Raw genomic sequence first — 22,144 nt, forward strand, 5'->3', positions numbered from 1 at the left:
GGACACTAAGCACGTATCAAACTCTTCTCCCGCAATGGCAGAGGTATTCTCCGGACCAACCCCCATGGCATGGACCAGCTGATTCTCATGGTGGCTGCCCGGGAGGCAGGTTCAGGAATCGCTACTTGTTGCGTCGAGGAAATGGGGTATGTGGAACCGCCAATAACCATGACAGCCCGGACCGTGGGCGTGGATTGCCATGAGGCTTATCTTCGGGCCTGTTTGTGAATTTGCGATTTCCGGTGGAGATTAGGAGCGGTTGGCAGGGTTCTCGCATCCCCACGTCTCCAAGTCGCCATCCGTGGGCCTTTCGGATTGTGCCAAAGCAGTACTACCGCTGGCAGTTGAGACGCTACTGATGCGGAACAGGTAGCGCGGAAAAGCTAACAAAGTTCCGTTGGGCGGTGGGTATGTTTAGGGCTAAAGCTAGGGACGATCTGATAGCTGCAACACAGAGCTATGGCGGGGATGATGTGCCGTGCTGCAACAGCGTGCATGAGGCTCAGCTGCAGGTTGCAGATCGTTTTGGTGGCCGTTGGACAGGATCCTCGCAACAAGGACAAGTCGGTGAACGAGTCATGGGTGGATCCAGAATGGAAGAATCTGGAAACGAGGAGGCGAGGAGCGAGGAGGCGAGGATGAGAGGAAGCGAGGAAGCGAGGCGGATGGGCGCTGCTGACCTGATGGCCCGTCTAATCATGGATACGATGGAGGTCCACTTGGTATCACTAATTCGCGTATGCGTCGGAATAACCCCAAGCCCCGAGCTTCGACCCCGTCACCCGCACGCTTTCCCCAGGCGCATAGATAACAAATGTGAACAGCTGAGGCCACGCGGCATGTAGTCGCCACGATGGACATTTGGGGGGGATTTTCCGCATGTATTGCCAAGAGGGGGGAAAATGCGGTCTGGTTCGATGCAAGCCTTGCGTCGGCGATGCAGCCGAGGTGCATTGCAAGCTTCGGTGTTCCTGGCGGACCGCACCCCCCACGCAGAGCCGACGGCGGTGAGGTTCGGTGTGGTGGACGATGGACGATGGACGGTGGACGTGTGGACGTGTGGACGGTCGTCACACGCCACAGCGTTTTTCCAGTAGTCCCTTGGACATGCCTTGACCTAGCACGCAATAGTTGTGCACATCGCACAAAATCGCCCTGCAACAGTGCACTACGGCGCAATTGTGGCTCCTCCAAACTGCGAGCGGAAGCGGGAGCGCAGAGTCTGAAACCCCTGTCCAGTCTAAAAACTGGGTCTTGTGTAGAGACGCGTCAGGGCAAAAAAAGTTTGAATCTATTCGAGGTGTCGTCAAGTCGCCCAAGTGTTGCGGCTCAATCTAGGCGTTTTGGCACGCACCACCATCCCGCGACGTACACAACACAATGCAAGCCGCAGCCTCCTTTTGCCCACCCACGTTTCCCAAAGCACAGGCTATCAGCTTGCGACTCCCGACTCATAGTCCACCATGTCTAGACCCTCCGAAAAAATAGGGGCCCTAAACCGACTTTTTTTTGGGGCTCCATGCTCAAGCTTCTACGCATGTGCCCACAAAAAGGATTGAGCTGCTGCTTTATAAATACTTGAACACCACGTCCTCTGCTTTCTTCCATCCACGTATTCCTGTCTTCCTGTATTCATATTCCCATCTTACTTTGTTCAACATGCCACCCCAAGTACCCAGGAACCTGCTGCGCGCTGCCCGCGCTCGCGCCGTCTTCCAGTCCACCAGACCCTCCCGCCCTGCTGCCGTCAGGTTCCAGAGCTCCGAGGCCGTCCGCCGGACACAGGAGAGCAACAATGTCTACAACGCACCTCCCAGAGCATTCTCCCAACGCAAGGAGGACAAGTTCACCGCTGGAACTGCTGCCACAGCGCAGCGCCAGACACCAGCGGCTCCCCTGAAGCTCAACAGCAAGAACCTCTCGCAACTCCAGAATGTCACCGTTCCCACTTACAAGCGTGAGGGTGTCAAGCAAGGCATTGTCCACGTCGGTGTTGGTGGTTTCCACAGGGCCCATCTTGCAGCCTACGTCGACACTCTCCTTGAGCAATTCAACGTCCAGGACTGGTCTATCTGCGGTGTTGACCTTCAGCCATTTGCTGCTCCCATGCGCGATGCCCTGAAGCCTCAAGACAACCTCTACACCATCATCGAGCGTGCCGCCGAGGGCACCACCGCCCGTGTCTGCGGTAGCATCACCGACTACCTCTTTGCTCCTGACAGCAGCGAGGCTGTTATCGCCAAGATGGCCCACCCCGATACTCACATTGTTTCCATGACTGTCACCGAGAGCGGTTACTACATGAACGAGAACACCCACCAGCTCCAGACCGACCACCCCGATGTCGCCGCCGATCTGGCCGGTGAGCAGCCGCCACGGACCGTCTTCGGCTACCTCTACGCCGCTATGGAGAGGCGCCATGCCGCCGGTCTGCGACCATTCACTGTTCTGTCCTGCGACAACATGCAGAAGAACGGTGATATCAGCCGGAACATGTTGGTCGCCTTTGCTCGCCACCAGAACCCCGAGGTTGCCGACTGGATTGCCAACAACGGCGCTTTCCCCAACTCCATGGTTGACCGCATCACTCCTCGCACCAACGACGAGGACAAGGTCAGCCTCGCCGAGAACTTTGGTGTCGAGGATGCTTGGCCCGTTGTCACCGAGCCCTTCCACCAGTGGGTTCTCGAGGACAAGTTTGTTGACGGCCGCCCTCCCTTTGAGAAGGCCGGTGTCCAGATTGTGCCTGATGTGCACAAGGTTGAGGAGTATGAGATGATCAAGCTACGTCTTCTTAACGGCAGCCACTCCGCTATGGGATACGCCGGCCAGCTTGCAGGATTCACCTACATCCACGAAGTCATCAGCCACCCTGTCTACCGCCAATTCGTCATCAACATGATGCACCAGGAGGTCAAGCCCCTTCTTCCCCAGATCCCCGGTGTCAGCGTTGACGACTACTGCAACACCCTCCTGGGCCGCTTCTCCAACCCCACCCTCAAGGATGAGCTTCCCCGTATCTGCCTCGGTGGCAGTGGCAAGATCCCCCAGTTCATCATGCCTAGCATCGCTGAGCAGATTATTGCCAAGGGCCCTCTCCGCCGCCTGACCCTCGTAGCTGCTGCTTGGTTCCGCTACAACAGCGGAATTGACGATGCCGGCAAGGCCTTCAAGGTTGACGATCCCATGGTCGAGGAGCTCCAGGCCAAGGCCGCAGAGGGCCCCCTGGCTCAGCTTGAGATCAAGACTCTCTTCGGTAACGATCTCCGTGGAGACGAGCGTTTCGTTTCTGAGCTCAAGGCTGCACTGGAGGGCTTGGAGCGCGAGGGTGCTTTGGCTATGATTGAGAAGTACGCTTAAGTGTGTTTGGAGAATAGAGATACCCCGGGGGGCGACAAGCGTTGGTTGCCTTACTAGACTTTGTGTCTTTTGGATTGGTTAATGTGAAGCATATAGATGATAGATGTTGGGATCTTTACAGCATTGGCGTTGACCTCAAAAAGAAAGTGTTATAGCGAGCGTTTTTATATAGCATTTTAATCATAGCATTTGACTGTTTACATTGTTTCCACATGCGCTTGGAATTGGTTGAACACCCAGAACTTCGCACATTTGATCACCTTGCAACACACATACTGCAAACAATTAAGCAAGCAACTTGTGTTGGTCCATATGTGGGCGCCTTCCCAAACCCTCACAGCGTAGGAGCAACCGCGGAGACGGATGACGTCATTATGATTGTCGTATCATTGTCGGTGACACCGTGCCGAGATGCGTCTGCAGTCTTATCTCAACACGAACCTTGTTGGGTGTGGCATGCACTATCCAGTGAGCCCCGCAGCCCTCTGGCTTTGCGTTGCAAGATCAAATTTCAAGAACAAATTCCATGCTCGTACCCACTCTCTTCGCAAACATTACATCAATTCGCCTCTGTGGGGCAACTGCAGCGAGATGGAGTGGAGTTCGCGTACTGTAGCTCTTTTCCCACAACTGGGACGGGACCCGGAATTCTGGACCCCGGCTTTGATACGCTAATGTACGAGTCCCACTGCGCGACTCACTAGAATTTCACCAGCAGATCTTGCCGCTCCTAGTTTCCTCCAGCTTGCCGAGTTGCGCCACCCAAAATCCTTCGGTGCATGGATATCCAGCCTTCCTATTTAGTATATGAGTCTTGGCGCTATGGCGAGTCTGCTTCTGCATGGTAACGCTTTGTGTACCTGCACGGCACCCTCAACACTTTGTACCAGCCCGAAGACGAGGCTAAGGCTTATCGCCGTTCATGAGCCGAGTCTGCTCGCTGCGTCTCTGACAACTATCGTTTCATTCTGCCATCTGGCTCGGGAAACAACAGAGCTCCAGCTTGGTGGAGCAACCAGGTCGTGAAGGTCGAAGTCTAGTCATAGTACCGACAATCTTGAAGAGATTGGCTAGTCAGAAGCCTGTACTAAAACACCTAAGGCTTTTCAGAAATACAAATTCGCGATACCAAGACCGATGTTGTTCAGGTGGTGCAAAACCATGGCAGAAGACCTGATTCCATGCTCCAAAACTACCTCATCAGCCAAGCATGGTGTTCTATATGAGTCCTTGTACTACATCGATGATAGATGGTGTTCCGTGTTTTGTTACTGCTTGCAGAATAAACAAACGGTTCGCATGCTACATGGTACCCATATGAGTGTGCCTGAACAACGTCTTTCCCATCATGATCACAGACGTCACGGCGTCCTTTCTCGTCTGGGAAGGATATCGAAACCACTATATTCGCAGCAGAACCAGCTATTTCCAACATATGCCAAAAGAACACAAAAGGGTATCACTGCGCCGATTATCGTACAAAACCGTCCTATCGTACGTGTACATCCAAAACGTCATACGAAGAAAGTGTCAAGATCCCACCGTTGTCCTACGAAGGCGTCATCTTGACGACTCCGAAACCATCGTCTTTTGGTGTCGCCCTTCCTCCACCAACCATGAACGTTCCACTGCCCTTCTCGTCGAACCAGCGACTACTCCTATGCCAACTAGGGAGATTTTCAGGGTCTTCGTCCTCAATCTTGCAGCCTCTTCTGCAGCCTCCGTTTTGCCGCCACTGCGCGCCAGCCCACTTCATACAACGTGCGTATTCAGCACAACGCCCTGCTCTTCGTTTCTTTTGTTGTGAAAAGTCTGTGAGGATCTGCCGAGGCGCAAGACGACGGAGAGTGATGACAGCGTGCGCGCAAAGATCGGATATGGGAAGAGGTAGATGGGTAAGCGCGAGGGCTGTCGTTTCGAGCGATTCGAGGCTATAAAGGAGTTCGTCTGGTGCTGCAAGAAGGAACGACACTGGTTGTTGGACTGTAAGAGAGTTTGATATGAGACTCGAGGCTTTGCGCCTAAGTATGCGCCTGGGTCCGGTTTCCGGCTCTTTTCGTTGCTCGAGTTCAAGGGCAGGCATCATTGGTGTGACTGCTCTAACCATTGCGTCGTCCAGCTCCTCAAGCGCTCCGATTGCAGCTCCGTCCACCTCCCACTCTAGTACTTCCTTCTCGCAGCCGGCCATGCCCATGTATATCAAGTCTTTCAGTTCCATCAACAGCTCGAAGATCATGCGTTGTGGTACAGGCCGCTGTTCGAAGAGTGTCTGTATCGGTGCAAGGAATCTTTGCGCTATCTCGCCCCCGGTGTATAGATTCTTCCCATGTGCAAAAGGGGCATTGTCGGCCATTTGTATTTCGATCTTTGACATCTGACGCGAGAGGCCAGCGGCAAGGTGACGGATTTGAATAAGCGGGTTCTGCGTGAGAGAACATTGGAGGGTCGAAGAAAGGTCTGATAGTTGCATGTCAGCATATGCGCCAATCTGTACATGCTTCACAAGTCACTGGTCGTTGGACACATACCAGTAAATGCAACCTCTCCAGCAAGGGCCACGAGCGCTTCAGCGAGCTCCTTTTCCCTTTCCTTCAGTTCTCGTCTTTGCGCCTGCATAGCCCGCCAGGGTACGACGAAGCCAATGCTCTTTCCGACATTGTCTATTGCCTTTCCATCTGCGATCTCTTGCGTGCTGTCCACGGTATTGCTCTTGCTATATTTCTTGCCCTTCTGGCCGCGGGCATCTTCTTGGTGGTACTGGAATGCGAGGAGGAGATCATTGTTGTCTTTGGTATGGCGAATGTTGCGCCAGACGCTTAGCACGGCATTGGTGGAGAAGATTTGTTGGTATGGCGACATGATGATTGCGCAGACGGATAGGCTTTTACATTGCTGATACAAGGATTGTCAGAAATGCGACCGAGTGCCGGCGGCGTGGATCTACCGCAGGATGAGGCGTAAAGGGCGCTTTGTTAGCAGGTTGGTAGGACGCGATGCGATGGAAGGAGTAGGGACCATGTTTGTCAACAGAGTTAGCCGCATTAGGATGCAACACGTGGGGCCGCGTGCGAGTGAGGGGCAACGCAACTACCACACGCGCGCGACTCGTGATAGCGTGTCAAACGCGTACGGGGAGATTTTTTTTTAAACTCGTGAACTTTTGTTCTCATCATGATTTCGATGCTGCTCGTATACATCGACTTCGGAATCGTGCCCTCTCTTAGACTTTATAGTACATTCGTTTACCAACGCTCCGTCCCAATCAATCCTGAAAGACCAAACACAGCCCCAACCGATTCCGAGTATGCTGATGCGCCGAAGAACACCGAAGTATGCATCGCTGCGAACAATGACCGAACCAACTCACCTCAAACTTATTAGATCATGCCGGCCATGCCACTTGATGCATATGCCATGGGTTTAATGTTCGGATGCGCGACAGCATCGAATTGAGTGAACTTGAGCTTGTACTCGGGGCCAATCTTGATGAAAGCGCCCTTGTTGTGAGTGCTGTCGCAGTAGTTGGGCGCCGAGAAGACCGTGATACAACGTCCATCGTGCTCGACTTCGTAGCCCTCCATGCGTACTTCGTGTGACCGGATGATGGCTTCGAGGCCGTTGTTCTCGCAGAAGCGCTTCGTAATGTCGGGGCCGAACTGCAGACCAACACCGCGCTTGCTGGGTCCGCGGCCTGGATTGGTTTGGGGGTCGGTCCACAGCATTTCCATCATAAGTCCAGACTGTCCCGGTTGACGCTGCTTGAATCGGTCCAGCTTTCTTACGTCGTCTAATGTGATCTTGTCATCCGAGAACAGACCACCGTGAAGCACAAAGTACTTTTTGCCGATGAGGGTTGCCAGAGGAAGCGCGGAGAAGGACTCGGAGAACAGCTTGAAAACGCGCTCCGTGTACTTGGCCCTGCATTCACCCTCGAAACCGTACATCCTGTTCATGTCGTCCGTCTCGTGGTTTCCGCGATTCAGGAAGAAGGTGTTGGGGTATAGCCATTTGTAAGCGTACAGGAGCAGGGCGATTTCGGTAGACCATGAGCCTCGGTCAACAAAGTCGCCGTTGAAGAGGAATGCGTGTTTTTCGGAGGGCTTGCCAGCGAGGCGGAAGATTTCCATGAGGTCGAAGAATTGGCCTAGCCTCGTCAGTACACAGCAAGTCTGTGAAGTCCGTTCCTCAACCTACCGTGGGTGTCTCCACAGACGGTAATCTCGTGACCATCCGCAACATCGTGCTCGACCATGGTGGGTTCCTTCTTGACAATGTCCATGACGGCGATGATGATCTGGTAGACATACTTCTTGGCGAGCTTCTTTCCGTTCTTGAACCTCTCAATCATGTCCTCGATGAATTCGAGTGTCATCTCGTCGCCCAGCTTTGCGCCATCGTACGAGGGGTCGACGGCCATGTGCTCGAGGTCTAGCCCCTCGGCTGCTGATGGCGCATCTTCGACTTCGATAGCCTTGAGGAAGGCGTCTCGCTTGACGACCTTGTCGCACTCGGCCATGCGCAGTTTCGCGTTCGCATCGTTGGGGGCTTTCTTGACGACGAGCTTCCAGTCGCGGAGTGCTTCGCGGTGCTTGAGGATGGCCGTGTTGGCGGAGGCGCGGCGGTAGTATGCCTGGTGCTGGAGTAAGCCGTCATGCCGACCAAGTGGGTTTGCGCCAACAGTACCTTGACATTGTTAGGGTCCAGTTCGATTGCCGTGTCGGCATCTTGTATGGCGTAGCCGTATTGTTCGAGCTTGATGTATGTCTGGGCGCGGGTTAGCAGAGGCTTTGTATGCTGTGCAGCAGGTGGCGGCGGTACCTGTGCGCGGTTGGTGTAGAAGGAGGGTTCTGCGTTGTATGCTTCTATGGCCTTTGTGTAGAACTCGAGGGCCTTGTCCCATTCCTGGTTCCTGAAGGCATTGTTGCCCTGGTCCTTGAGCTTGGTAGCCTCGTCGGTCGGGGAACCCATGGTGTATACGGAGAGGGTGGGGGGGAACAAACTGGGGTGTGCGAGAGACGCGGGTGTGGTTGCAGAAGGCGCCGACGGCTTGCTGCACCTGTAGGTTGACGGGAGAGGGAGGCTGCGTGCCTGCGCAAAATCCGATGGCGGAACAAACAAAGTGACGTAGAGGCAAAAGAGAGTGAACTGGTTGCCCGCACTGCCCGCCAAAAGTTGTCAAAGCAATTCGGTCCCGCCCTCTCGCCTCGCCTGGCCACTAACGCCTCCGCCAACGCGCCTCCACCAACCAGCGACCTCGGCTCGCAGCTCGACATCATGGCGCGCAAGGGTGTCGCAACGGTCAAGACGGCCAACAGAGAGGACAGGTACATGCCCATTGGCTCCGACGGCGAGGAAGTCACTCCCGCGGCCAGTTCCCCGGCCAATGCCACTGCTCCCCCAAGCACCAGCAGTGCAGACGAGCATCCGTACTTTGCGCATGAGCTGGAGAATGTCGATCCCGCAGCCTCACGCGAGCCACTAAACCCCTCTAAAGCGGCCGAGTCAGGGCCAGAGCCCGAGCAAGAGCAAGAGCGCCGCCAGCCTCGCCAAGCTTCCGGAACCGTAGAACAAAGTAGCACGCTTGCAGACGCCCTCTTTCCTGCCAGTTCCGAGTCGCCCACGTCCACATCTGCCCACCAGCCTCCGCACCGCCATCAAGAGCCTGTGCAGCAGCTCCGTCCTCGCCCCCAGAAATCTGCTACATCGTCGCGCGCCACCGCTCGAGGTCGCGCCAACGCGTCTGCACACGCCCGTCTCTCCAGTCGCACCCCCCATCTCCGTCTCACGCACGAGGACCGCCGTCAAACAGGTCGAAACCCCGAAACCCCCGACATGGCACAAGACATGATCCAGGGCGGCGCCTACATCCCGCCTGGCCAGCAGCGCAACATGCGCGCCTGCATGGTCTGCTCCATCGTCCGCACTCAAAACCAGTTCCTCACCCAAGGCTGCCCGAACTGCGAGGAGATCCTCGAGCTCGCTGGCAATCCCGAGCAGATCAACGACTGCACCTCGCAAGTCTTTGAAGGCCTCATTACCGTCGCCGACACCTCGAGGAGCTGGGTGGCCAGATACCAGCGCCTCGAAGGCTACAAGCCCGGTGTCTACGCCACTCAAGTTGAAGGCATCCTCCCAGACGACGTGATTGGGCTGGTCGAGAGTGCAGGCATCAACTACGTGCCTAGGGATGGTAGCGAGCAGGATATGCTGCCCAAGGACTAGAGGTGGAGAAGCGAGGACGAGGTCCAGACATATGTGTCAAACGCGACATGTGATAGGACAGAGGAATACAGGGGAGGGGAATACTTGCATTGCATCTTCAGCGCCGGAGTTATGGTAAAAGTGCATCCACGGATGCTTCGACAAGACGATACAACAGCTCGAAGAATCCATCTCATTACATATGGAACGTACACTATCGCTGGTACTCATTTGTCTTTCTCTAGTGATATATGCGCCTTGTCGCGGCTCGCCTGACACAGTCTGCATCTTGCATTCCAAATAGGGCGCCACGACATTTAACCCACAACATAAGAAAAGTAGTTGCCCAGTTCTTTCACATACGACCATAGTTTCAAGACTATAGCGCTTCCCGTTCGCTCAGCGGTACTCAAGCTTGTAAACGGCGGATTAGTAGTCAGGTGGGTGACCACTGGCGAATCCCCGCTGTTGTATGTTTTTGTCTATCAGTGATATTTTGCTAGAACGTACGTTTTTTTATCACTCCATCTTCAAGAGTCCTCTGAAACCTGGCAGGTATTTGCGCATCTGTGGGAGAGTTTTTCGCTGGTTACGTGGTACCGAAGAGCCTTCCCTAAGCGTTTCTTGTGTACAATTACTCGTGGACATCAGAAGGAACATACAAACCAGCACAGGCGGATCGTTTCCGCTACTTGACTCATCACGAGACGGTGCAAAAGATTGCAGACATTCGTCACCATTCTTTTTTGTGCTCAAAGGCGTCACCCAACTACCACACTGGCTGTCCACTACTCTCCAGCCACACAACACTCCTCGGACTACCCACACCCATATTCCCAATTCCTACGGTACTACTCCTTACATCCGATGCGACCACGATATTCTCCCCATAACTCAAATAATCGGTCTCGCAGTTCAGTATATCCGCCTCCACGATTCCTGACTTTCCCTTCTCCTCTTCCTTCGGCTTAATCTTCGCCCGTATGTCCACATTCGGCAATAGCGTATTTCCAGCCTTGAGCGGAATGAGCATCATGGGCCATTCATGCTCTTCATCTTCCTTGGCGGTAAAGTGCACGCGTCGTTGACCGGCAACGAGCCATACTTCCGGGTTTGCATCGATGGTGTAGACGAAATCTACGGGCTCACTGGCTTCAGTGAGGTTTGCAGCAGAGACCAAGCTGGAGGGTGAGGCCCAGCGGCGCGTATGCGAGATGCGCAACGTGGTTACGAGAGGCTGACCAACTGTTGCAATAATCGACTGTGAAGACGAAGTGGGTGAATTGAAGGACAGAGATGCAGTGTGCAGGATGTGGATCTGAGGAATCGAAACTGTGATGATCATCCGGCGGGGCGGGTTTGGCGATGGCGGGGCGGTTGCATGTTGCGTCGTGTCTGACGCATCGTTCTTGGTGAGCAGGATGGTCCTATGCTTCTACCAAAATGTGTTAGCATATGATATTGTGTGAAAAGCACCACTACTTACTTCATGCCACTTCTGCAACCAGGTCTGCGTATCATCACGAATGATGAGCGGCAGACTTTCCAGACAGTCTGCCCAGCCAACGTCCTCGAATGCACCCAGATCGAGCCTTTGCAGCAACGCAATCTTTTCGTACTGGTGTGGAAGAATGTCTTGCTCCAATCGGCTGATGAATGTATCGGTAAGCAAACGAGCCAGCCGATGCACCGGGCTAGCCTCGACAGCATCAGTGAACATCTTTCGCGCCCGGTCGAGAACATCTTCGTTCAAGCATCGGTACTCAACAGCCAAGGATAAACTACCCGTGGTCGAAATCTGGCTTTGTCGTTTCCTCGCAACGTCCGTCGCCTTCTTAGTGATCTTATACGTGACTGCGCCAGGTTGCTTCGGGAACACATGTATCGACTCCTTCGGACGTCTCGGCGCGTGGACATTGAACTCTTCTGATCCATCTAATGCAACATCCAGGAGCTCCAGTGGCACGTGATTGGCGGTCTTGATGTTGAACTTCGAGAACAATGACTCACTTTTGAAGTGGTCATGGACGTTAACGTCTAGAGGCAACTCGACGGGAATAACAAAGGTCGAGGTGTACTGGAATTGACCGTCATCAGTGAAGTAGTCGACGTCTATTTTGACTGTAAGATCTTGCAGTATCGTCTCCATATCGTAGGGCACCTTCAATGTCGCTGTGGAATTTGCTGGCATGCCTCCAACAGCGATAACGCCTGGTGTCGGCTTGCTCTCATCAATCTTGATCTCTCCAGCGGCCACACTTGCATTTGCCGTCCGGAGCCGTAAACCTGCTGAGGCAGACTTGAGTCGAACCTCTGCACGTGTCATCTCATTCCAGCCAGTTGAGCACTCGACTTCTATGTGTCGCGGCTTGTCGATGTGAATAAAATGCGAGAGATATATCCTGGCTTGAAACGCTTCGCTACGTGGGAAGCACAGAATTCGGGCTTTCTTTGCCGCTTTGAGAGAATGCACAGAGACCGAGGTGATGATGCCGAGGGGTGTTGTCGCCTCAGCTTTCTGCAAAGGCTCGTGTACAAAGACGATGCGCTTTGCTTCCAGGACTACTCTGTCAACCATATACGGACCAGTCGTGTTCACGTTACAGCCGATCCACATGCGATTCAACCCACTCTTCAATTGTATAGCTCCAGTCTCCTCAAGCCATATGTCCTTTGCTTGATTCGAATTCGCACTGACTAGGCGAATCTTAGCTGCTCGGATCTCGATCTCGTCCTCAAGGTGGTGTCTAAATTGGAGGCGTAACTGGAAACCGTCTTTGTCATCGTAGTGGCGAACGTAGGGTTCTACAGTGATATCCCCGAAATATTTCGGCATCTGGACCGTAACATCGTACGGTAGCTGCTGCGAGTAGCTGATAAGCTCGTGAAACACATCAGTAGTATCGACTTTATCATCGTTTAGCCAGTCACGAGACGCGTCAGCTGTATCGGTCGTGCTGGCTCGCTTGACCGAAGTTTTGAACGCCATTCGGCTCGCCGCTGATTTGGCTAAGAGATCAAGTACCGTTCGCACGTATTCGTCCTTGCGATTGAGCTTCTTTAGGCAGCGTGCATGCATCTTGAGCATGGTTGTCTCGACCGTGTTCCACCTGCTTTCTGCAAAATACGACGCCATACGCCCGAAGTACATCGCGGCTGCGGCAAAATCACCAAGCTCGCTATTATAAAGTAAGCATCTAACATGTTGAAGCTCGGAGACCAGGAGACATACAACCTAAGGGCAGCTAGGTCCCCAAGTACACTTTCTGCTGACTTGGTCTGACCTGCAGCCATGTAGTGTTTGACAATTAGATCGCTCAAGGTCTGGAAACGTTAGCAAAGACGTTTGACATCGCGATATTATACTAACCTCGTAGAACTGTCGGAATTGCTTGATGGACAGCATTGCGGTGACCAGCGCTCCGGCGGATATTCCAAGACGTGGCTTCGAGGCTTCGGTATTCGGTTCGGCACTCGACTCATCCTGCTTCGACTCACTCTCCTCTTCCTCCTCGTCTTCCAAGTTAACGTCTGCTAGCTCTTCTTTCGCATTAAGAGACGCCAAGATAGCATTCCAGCCTATATTCCAACCCATACTCTTGCCCGCGTGTTCGAGCAGGCGTCGCTGAATGGCAAGTAGTTGTGCTCTGGTACCGGCCAGTTCTTGCAAACCATTCTTCGCAGAAGGAATCGTGCTTTGTTGATTCGGCGCTGGTCGATCGTGATATTGGCCGTTCTCGAATACAACCTGGGCATTTGCTGCAGGCTGTGCATATGGCATATCTGACGCAGGTCGTCCATGATTGAGAGACGTCGACCGAGATGGATGGATCATTGACTTCGGTTCCGAGACTTTCATCTTTTGTTCTTTGTTGCGACCGCCGAATGAGAGGCTCTTGCCTGAAGAGCTGGTTGATGAATCTCTCGAGAACCTAGTAAATGGAAGTGACCCTGTAGAAGTTTCACGCAGCACTTGATCCAGCGCAGCGAATGTCCACGAACGAACAATGTTCTCGATTAGATGGTCGGGCAATGTGGTATCGTGAGCTTTCGCACTAAACTCACAAATCAGTACTTCGAATGGACAGACGTCAATTGAACTCACCCGTTGACAAGGTCGTCTCGCAAGAGCCGTCCGGCAAAAGTAATAAAGTTCAGTGCACGAGAGCAGAGCTCAGCAAGGGAGAAAAGATCTTCCGAGTCGTTTGCTTGACCACCCGATTTCATACCGATGGCGCTATCGTCAGTTGATCGCTGAATTATGCTGGCATTCGGTCGAGGCTGTAGTTTAGCTGCGAGGTCAGAACGTGCCGAAACTGAATTTCCGAGTCTCAAGAGCAAGAACATCTGGCGGGCGAAGATATACAGCCTGAAGTCGAAGATCGAGATGTTATTCGCGAGGATGAGACCGCGGTAGTCTTTCTTCAGCGCGTTGATCGGCCTGTCGTCATGTATGGCCGATCCTGATTCATCCTTCCCGTCCTGCTGCGCGATTGCGGCCGCTGTCTGATAGAGATCATCTGAATAGCCGAGTAAAACACTTCCTTGTGCATTCTCACTCGACTGATCACGTATAACGCTGTCCAGGCCGATGGAAAGCTCATCATATCCGAGCAGAGCATCTTCGACCAGGCCCACGCTTTCGAAGCCTCTTGCCAAGCCCTCCTTCAATATGAAGAAAGTGTTGAAGTTCCAGCCAGGAAACGAGCGCTGAGCGTCATTCTTCCGGATGTCCTCTTCGTACTGACTTACCCTGAGGTCAAACGAGAGGAGTATCAACACCTTGAACTTAGCTATGACATCAGCCCAAGCACGCTCTTGTTCCTGGGGGCTCTCAGTGACAGGTGGCGACGTGACAGGCGCTGCAGCTGGAAGCATGTGTTGTGGGACTCTTTCTTTTGGTACCCGTATCTGAGCTACGCGATCAGGTGCCGATTTCGATGAGACATTGAAGTCCGCGCGAAGCTTCTCGAGTAATGTGGTCGTTCCGCGCGTCCATCTAGACGCTGCCCCAGTCTTCTCCTTCTCGCCAGTCGTGGTACTGGAAGATCCACGAGGCTGACTTGCTGCTGGTGTCTCAGGTACTACCACATGTAGGATCAACCATTCGTATGCATCATGGTTCTCCTGTGTATTTGCCGTACTACTTTGAGAAGGTGGTGTGTGTTCCTTTACCCACTCGCGGACCTGCTTCCGTGCAGTTGCCTTATAAGTCTCTGAATCGTCACACCTCAGCAGATAGACCTTCAAATAAGGAGTTTGACGTAATCCCGGGATCTGATGCCGCCGCTCTTTCTCTTTGTTAGTCGCTCTGACAATCTCATCCACATTCCTGATAAGCGTACCTTGACCAGGTGCTGGAGCCGACGAGGCTGTACTAGCAGCTTGTGCTGATTCTTTACTAGGCACAAGATCAACGTGCAGAGAGTCGATGGATCTTAGTGGCCGCGTAGGAGCTTTCCAGTGCAAATTACGAAGGGGCAGGCGCGCAGCCAAGTCCTCTTGTATCAATGGAAATACTCCAGAAGGGTCATGGTACTCGACTGCGAAGCTTAAGCATAGGGGTCGTGAAGTTGCAGGGGTGCATACATACCCGTCACTTTGGAGCTTGATAGCCCGTCCATCACCGTAGGTTCAACTTGAGTTTGCCTAGAACCATCCTCTGTGGCACCCAGGGCTGGCGCACCATTTCCAGCCACACTCATGAAACGTGCACGACAAGAAATAGGGTCTGACGGCGGATTACGTGATAGGTGACGTCTGTTTGAGTGCGCGGGTATTGATACCGTCTCGAGATGAACGTTGCGCTTTGGGTGGCTTCACCGCCAGGCGTGACTAACCCAAACTCGGCGAAAGCGTCGAGGTCTCCACAACATCACGTGCAGCCGTCTCTTCTGTGGCCGCTGCGCAAGCCTCTCAACCTCTATTTCATCACCGGTCAGCAGCGGCTTGTTTCTCGCTTTACCCTGCTCCCGGTGGACCAACAGGCTCGTTCAGCCCTGCGCTATGCCTTGCAGACTTGTGTCGATGCTGCATTTGAGCGCCTATGGATTTTCGCATTCGTCGCATTCGTCTTTCCGTGAGGGGTCTGATGTCTGCGCCCCCCATTCTATACTGCCATACGTCTTATGCTTTGAATGATAAGTAGTATACGATGTCTTGAAGAGGGTAATGTGTTAGCATTTCTCTTCAGGTTTTTCTGAAGCCTTGTTTCGCATGCCTCCTGATTCTTGGGATACAACGTTTGACCCCCATTTTTCAGCTTTCACACTCACTGTTATACCTATTGGATCTAATCGCCAGCTCTCGAGATGGCTATGGGAGATTATGCACCTGGCAGCGTCTGGTACTATGCACCAAATAAAGCAGCACCAGGTAAGCTGCGCTTGTACGAAATGCATGCGAGAAATACACTAACTTCGTGTCTGCACCTCTACAGTCGTCTTCATCGTCATCTTCTTTATCTCTGGAACGCTGCATGCCTGGCAGACGATGTAAATACTTCGGCTTCCGCCGTTTCATCATACTGATATTTTCTAGTAAGCATAGGTCATGGCGAACAACACTACTGCTTCCATGGGCCGCTCTCCTGATGATTAGCGGCTTCGCAGTGCGACTTGCTGGTGCCTATCACAACGACAATCTAGCTTATCTCATAGCTTCGACTGTGTTGATCATGTCCGGGCCTCCCGTTTACGCCCTCATCAACTACTTCATACTGTCACGGCTTCTCTATTATATTCCCTACCTGGCGCCTCTTCACCCTGGACGTGTAGCAACAACCTTCATAGGTCTCGATGCCGTATGTGAGATCCTTATTGGACAGGGTGCTTGGCGCATGGCCGACTCTAGCTCTACAGATGCAGAACGGCAGCTCGGCTCAGACCTTGTCACTGCATCACTTTGTCTCCAAGCAGCACTCTTCGGTGCTTTTGGGCTTCTCGCAGCGCAGTTCCACCAACGTGCCAACAAGGCTGGAGTACTCAAGAAGGACCTACGTGTTGTACTCTACGTCATGTACGTGAGCGCCGCCATTGTTACTATTCGTTGCATATACCGCCTCGTCGAATATATTCTCGGCTGGGAATCCTCCATCTACCAGAACGAAGTGTACTTTTGGATCTTCGAAGCTGTTATCATGGCACTAAATACTGCTCTGCTCAACATCTTTCATCCTGGAAAGCGCCTGCCTCCTTCAAACTCCATTTTCCTGGCTCGCGATGGCGTAACCGAACGGAAAGGGCCTGGCTGGGGCGACGATAGGCCATGGATCATTACCATCTTCGATCCCTTCGACCTTTGGGGCTTGGCTGTGGGGAGAGACAAGAAGACGCAGTTCTGGGATATGAGTGATGCCGAGTTAGAAGCAGCGAGGATGGAGAAAAAAAGGAGGAAGAGGGGAGTGCTTAAGGGCTTGTTGGATCCTTTCCATCTTTGGGGTGAGGAAGGATACATTAGCAAGTACTTTAAGAAAGATGTGACCAGCGGGCCAAGGAGAAATGAGGTCGAGACGCAGATCATACACGACGGGCAATTGAGGTACAATTTACAGCCATGAGAACCGAGTAGAGAAACAGAAGAGTTATCGGAAGAACCATGTACGCCGTCAACGCCGAGGAGCCATGCTGACTGAGAGAGACTTGATCAGAGTGAGGGTCGAAACATTAGGTACGAGTGTGGTTTCTTGATTCAGGTGGAGGGACAGGATGCAGCAGCTATGGCCACTTTAGCAGTCATTAAGGAGGAGCTCAAGCCGAGACGAACGCTCTTGAGATGCGTAATACCACAGCGAATTCACGTAAATTTAATGATTGGTGGAAATAATGGACAATAATCGGGCGGTCTAGATCTCAATGCAGGTGTCGATACGCGGCCGTCGACTTAGTGATTCCCGAACAATGCAACTATTACGCGGCAAGCACTACGCGTCCTGTTAGGCGTCGTCACCATCTAACCTGACGTTAGAGCAGTACAATCACAGTTACGTCGAAGAACAGGCAGTTTTTTGGAAGAAGAACAACGCTAGAATATTCATCATACATGCTATACACTCTTCCAGGCGCCATACCTAACTCCAGGTAGGTTGGCGAGTATGCAAGTTCCTCTAAAAAACCGAGAGGCTATAATGCCATACTACCCTTGAGAACGCCAATGATGCACGTATGCATTTGTAAGAAAAGTTCATTAAGCAGGACAAGTATTAGGAAAATTGTGATTTGCACATCAAAAGCCGTTGAAGCCCATCAAAATACCTGCGCCAGCGATTGCTGCACCACCAACCCATGGGTTCGTAGTTGCAACAGGCATGGCAGCGCCAGTGGAGGTTTCAATTCCACCGCCACCACCTGTGACGCTGGGGCTGTTGACTCTGGGTCCGCCAGTGCCGACTGCTGCCGTTGATACCGCACCAGCGACACCGGTTGCGTTGGGTACACCGTCAGAGCCTTGCTGGATTTCTTGAATGTTCTCCGACGTAGCGTTAAAGTTGGTCTGGGCGAGAGAAATTTCGTTGTTCTCAAGGTCGTAGACAACGTATGCCGATCGTAGGAAGGTGTCACCAAGAACGGCGACAGATTGTCCGGCTGGTCCAATACCAAGGATACAGACGGGCCGTCCACGACTAACAGCAGCAACTATGACAAGCTCGTTGAGTGGGACGGAGATCTGGACACCAGAGAAGTTGAATTCGAGCGAGCCTTGCTCGTTTGCAAGATCACAATCAACGAAAGCCGCGCCCTGCGAAGCGTCGTATTGGGCGTCAAAGGTTTGGTATAGCGAGCTCGCGACATTATCAGGCAAGTACATCAACGAAGACCCAGAGTCGAGCAGGACGGGCACGTTGTCGTTCTCAAAGATGGAGCCATTATTGCCATCGCGGCCCATTCCAGTCAGGGCAATGATGAACTCAGCAAACTGTCCTTGGTCGGGGATGATGGGTAGTGTCTGAAGCTCGCCCTGGTACTTGTCTGTGTCGACGCCACCGAAGAGAATGCTCCCAGTGGATGCGTCCAAATCGTTCAGCCAGAGAGAGTATGCGTTTGCGTTGATGGCGCCATCATCCTTCAACTTCTGAGGCAAGTTTGGGTATGGGTCCAGTCCTGCGCGGCCTACAGCAACCTCGTTGATGGTGTATCCAATTCCAAGGATGCCTTCTGGTGAGCTCGATACGTAGCCGATACCAAACTGCAGATCCTTTACTGTTTGCCCACCGAGGCGGAAGTCGTCTGTCGCATAGTCTCCCGATGCGCCTGATCCGTCCACGTATGAGATGTTGAATGCGCCGTTGACGTAGTTGTATGTCGACGAATCGTTTGCGTTGTATGTGCCGGATTCGCCGCACTGGTTGCCCCCTTGACTGCACAAATTCGAGTTGACCGAGTTGACCCAGAGATCGCTGCTGCCTGTGTCGATGTGTAACCGGAAGTTTTGCTCGGGCGTGCCTAAGCTGGCGTTGGCGAAGTATAGCGTCTCGAGATTGTCCAGTGTCTCCTGGACGACGTTTTGCCGTCTTCGTAGCTGGTCGTGTGCGACGGGGTTGACGACGTTTCGGCGTTGAGTATCTAGGCGCACTACTCGAGGGTTCTACGTGTAGCTTAGCATTGCAACTCACGGCGACGCGTGCGCCTATGCGCTGGAATGGAACGACTTCGGGAGGATCCCGCTTCGGACTGAAATGCTGGGGTGCCAAGAGTCGCACTTACCTCTCGTGGTGCAAGCCTCACTGCCACGGCCGACGATGCCAATTGCGCCGCCAGGAACGTCGAGTACTTCATAATGCTGTCTCTGGAGGTACGATGCCAGGGCTATGTGGTGGATGTATACCACGGTTTACAAACAGTCCCTGGTGTGGCTTGGTAAAACCTGACGCGCGAGTGGTCGGAGCTGTGACAAGGGAGTTATGCGTCGTGTCTGAGATTGCAGTGAAGTCGCAGAAAACGAAGCGTTGTGCAAGCACACGGGAACAGTGGGCAGCAGGGAAACAATAGCAACAGGGTAAGGATGACTGGGGGGCGACTAGGAATAAAGCCAGCATGTAGCAGAGAGAGGCGCAGACAGGTAGGCTTTGGTCGGCGAAGGGGGCGTTCGAGCCTGTGGATGACGACGCGTATGATGAGGTCAAGTCTGGAATTGTTACGGATCCCGTGGCCCTTAGTGCAGCTGCCCACGTAACGAACATGGGCAGCCGCCGACATTTCCGGGGCTAAAAGCCTGCAACCAACAGGACTTTGTGTGTGCCCTAATGGAGAATGCGCAGGGCGTGGCGGTGCCTTGACTGCGAGACGATTCGCCTTGACGCCGCTTCCTGTGCCCGGCCAAGCGCTTGGTGCCGATCCGACAAGCCTTGCCGCTGCATCGCATGCGCCTTGTCAGTACATGTGGTAGGCGAACACTGCGCAACAATACCTATACCGTCACAGCCTCAAAGAGTAAACGTCGGGAAATGCTGCTTCACAACAGCTACGTCGTGTTATGTGGATTGTAGGTTGCGCGGGTTCGGCCGTGCTTCCGTCAGCCGCACACGTCACATGCTCTACCACAGTGTCTTGACACCTTCGTCCATCCAAAGACTACTAGAAGAAGCAACGTACTATATTCCAGTAGCCTAGCGGCTGATGAATTTCCAGACGATGTTTCCAGGCGCCTGGAGTCAAGAAATGCTGCGTCGTTGAGAGACGCCTGAAAGCGCGGTGGCCCTTGGAAAAAAAGACGTTTGAGGCTGAAACCTGACGCCCCTGCAGGAAATCGGTACCTGGGATCGTGTCTATGTAGCTGGTAGCGTACCATCGTCATCGGTAGCGGAGAGCCCCGAGAAGGAATTGTCTCGGCTCCTAGGCAAAGGAGAAAACGGCCGATGGGCCACGTCGGATTCACACTCTCATTGGTACTCGACTTGAGAAGCCTATGCCGCTGTAAATTGGTCGTACTACCGACAATTTCTGCGAGGGTGACGTATGCCGCGTCCACGCACGCACGTTTGCAAGATGCAACCCATCTGACCAAGGTCGCGCCCAGACATGGCATGGTCTAACCCAAATAGGCAATTTCTCTCACATAGCATGCTAAGACTATGCCACATTATCTTAAAAATTAAAATTAAAGAAGAATTAATTCTAATTTAATTTACAATTAATTTACAATTAATTTACCTTAGCACCTTAGCATGCTATCTCTGGGCGCGACCTTGGTCAGATGACGTGTATGCACGCACGTTTGTCCTATCCTTAGTGCGATGGGCTGCGGGTCGATCTTCGATGCACGTGAGCGCTAGTCCTAAGATGGACGACCCGTGAAAGCGCGTTTGCAGAGCATCGCGTGTTTCGCGTCACCCCTCCAGACCAACACCCACAGCCCAACATGTCCAAAGCCGAATCTTCCAAAGCAGCTGCCAGCAATGGTGTCAAACCAAACCCCAATGCTGCTGGTGGTGCCAACTACGAGCTGCCATGGTAATTGACCGCTCTTGCCCTTCCCAGCTCATCCAAACTAACGGGCACCCAAGGGTAGAGAAATACCGTCCCGTCTACCTCGACGATGTCGTCGGCAACACTGAAACTATCGAGCGCCTCAAGATCATCGCCAAAGACGGCAACATGCCACACATGATCATCTCTGGCATGCCTGGTATCGGCAAAACCACGTCCATCCTCTGTCTCGCCCGCCAACTCCTCGGTGATGCCTACAAGGAGGCTGTTCTCGAACTCAACGCCTCTGACGAACGTGGTATCGACGTCGTACGCAACAGAATAAAGGGCTTCGCGCAGAAGAAAGTCACACTTCCGCCAGGCAGGCAAAAGCTCGTCATTCTCGACGAGGCGGATAGCATGACTAGTGGTGCACAGCAAGCTCTGAGGAGGACAATGGAAATCTACAGCGCAACAACACGATTTGCATTCGCTTGCAACCAGTCGAACAAGATCATCGAGCCCCTGCAGTCGAGATGTGCCATACTCCGATACGCGCGCCTTACCGATGCGCAAGTCGTGCGCCGCATTATGCAGATTTGCGAAGCCGAGGACGTGAAATACTCAGACGATGGAATCGCGGCACTCGTTTTCTCGGCCGAGGGAGATATGCGACAAGCCATCAACAACCTGCAGTCGACATCCGCCGGTTTCGGCTTCGTAAACGGCGACAATGTCTTTAGAGTGGTCGACAGCCCGCATCCCATCAAAGTGCAAGCCATGATCAAGGCGTGCCACGAGCAGCGGATCGATGATGCCCTGGCATCGTTGAAAGAGCTTTGGGATTTGGGATATTCATGCCACGATATCATCAGCACAATGTTCAAAGTTACAAAGACCATTGATACACTGAGTGAGCACGCGAAACTGGAATTCATCAAGGTAATTACTGTTGACTCAGACGCTACCCAATGGCTGACAAGGAACAGGAAATTGGCTTCACCCACATGCGCATCCTCGAAGGCGTGCAAACACTCCTACAACTGTCCGGCTGCGTTGCGCGCTTGTGCAAGATCAACATGCAACCCCACTTGTTCGCCCTCCCCACGACATCCAAGTAAAACAACTCCTTTGGAACATCTGCAGCATTTAGCATGGAGTTTGGCGTTCACATGGGCCTA

At 53.1% G+C, this 22,144-nt stretch overlaps 8 protein-coding genes across 8 annotated transcripts; 4 read left to right on the forward strand and 4 right to left on the reverse strand.

Annotated features, from left to right (window-relative positions):
- The first annotated feature begins 1,597 nt into the window (after positions 1–1,597).
- On the forward strand, positions 1,598–3,560 carry ACET3X_005981 (uncharacterized protein). The gene has a single exon (XM_069452143.1). It carries the CDS (start codon positions 1,660–1,662, stop codon positions 3,358–3,360), a length of 1,701 nt encoding a protein of 566 aa, XP_069306341.1. The 5' UTR covers positions 1,598–1,659; the 3' UTR covers positions 3,361–3,560.
- A 1,186-nt stretch (positions 3,561–4,746) lies between these two features.
- Positions 4,747–6,327, reverse strand: ACET3X_005982 (uncharacterized protein). The gene is made up of 2 exons (XM_069452144.1): positions 5,889–6,327; positions 4,747–5,817 (listed from the first exon to the last, which is right to left on the reverse strand). Exons 1-2 carry the CDS (start codon positions 6,217–6,219, stop codon positions 4,910–4,912), a joined length of 1,239 nt encoding a protein of 412 aa, XP_069306342.1. The 5' UTR covers positions 6,220–6,327; the 3' UTR covers positions 4,747–4,909.
- A 186-nt stretch (positions 6,328–6,513) lies between these two features.
- ACET3X_005983 (uncharacterized protein) lies at positions 6,514–8,519 on the reverse strand. Its single transcript, XM_069452145.1, has 4 exons — positions 8,179–8,519; positions 8,044–8,124; positions 7,555–7,990; positions 6,514–7,504 (listed from the first exon to the last, which is right to left on the reverse strand). The coding sequence occupies exons 1-4, from the start codon at positions 8,326–8,328 to the stop codon at positions 6,738–6,740; spliced, it is 1,434 nt and encodes a 477-aa protein (XP_069306343.1). The 5' UTR covers positions 8,329–8,519; the 3' UTR covers positions 6,514–6,737.
- A 115-nt stretch (positions 8,520–8,634) lies between these two features.
- On the forward strand, positions 8,635–9,582 carry ACET3X_005984 (uncharacterized protein; the record flags this gene model as incomplete). Its single annotated transcript, XM_069452146.1, has 1 exon — positions 8,635–9,582. The coding sequence occupies one exon, from the start codon at positions 8,635–8,637 to the stop codon at positions 9,580–9,582; it is 948 nt and encodes a 315-aa protein (XP_069306344.1).
- A 748-nt stretch (positions 9,583–10,330) lies between these two features.
- ACET3X_005985 (uncharacterized protein) lies at positions 10,331–15,185 on the reverse strand (the record flags this gene model as incomplete). Its single annotated transcript, XM_069452147.1, has 6 exons — positions 10,331–10,996; positions 11,048–12,740; positions 12,794–12,885; positions 12,932–13,616; positions 13,667–15,104; positions 15,155–15,185. The coding sequence occupies 6 exons, from the start codon at positions 15,183–15,185 to the stop codon at positions 10,331–10,333; spliced, it is 4,605 nt and encodes a 1,534-aa protein (XP_069306345.1).
- Positions 15,186–16,237: 1,052 nt separating this feature from the next.
- On the forward strand, positions 16,238–17,119 carry ACET3X_005986 (uncharacterized protein; the record flags this gene model as incomplete). Its single annotated transcript, XM_069452148.1, has 1 exon — positions 16,238–17,119. One exon carries the CDS (start codon positions 16,238–16,240, stop codon positions 17,117–17,119), a length of 882 nt encoding a protein of 293 aa, XP_069306346.1.
- A 447-nt stretch (positions 17,120–17,566) lies between these two features.
- ACET3X_005987 (uncharacterized protein) lies at positions 17,567–19,633 on the reverse strand. The gene is made up of 2 exons (XM_069452150.1): positions 19,263–19,633; positions 17,567–19,143 (listed from the first exon to the last, which is right to left on the reverse strand). The coding sequence occupies exons 1-2, from the start codon at positions 19,332–19,334 to the stop codon at positions 17,785–17,787; spliced, it is 1,431 nt and encodes a 476-aa protein (XP_069306347.1). The 5' UTR covers positions 19,335–19,633; the 3' UTR covers positions 17,567–17,784.
- Positions 19,634–20,916: 1,283 nt separating this feature from the next.
- ACET3X_005988 (uncharacterized protein) lies at positions 20,917–22,084 on the forward strand (the record flags this gene model as incomplete). Its single annotated transcript, XM_069452151.1, has 3 exons — positions 20,917–21,008; positions 21,062–21,905; positions 21,953–22,084. The coding sequence occupies 3 exons, from the start codon at positions 20,917–20,919 to the stop codon at positions 22,082–22,084; spliced, it is 1,068 nt and encodes a 355-aa protein (XP_069306348.1).
- Positions 22,085–22,144: the final 60 nt, after the last annotated feature.

Source organism: Alternaria dauci, chromosome 5, assembly GCF_042100115.1.
Source record: "Alternaria dauci strain A2016 chromosome 5, whole genome shotgun sequence".
NCBI lineage: Eukaryota > Fungi > Ascomycota > Dothideomycetes > Pleosporales > Pleosporaceae > Alternaria > Alternaria dauci.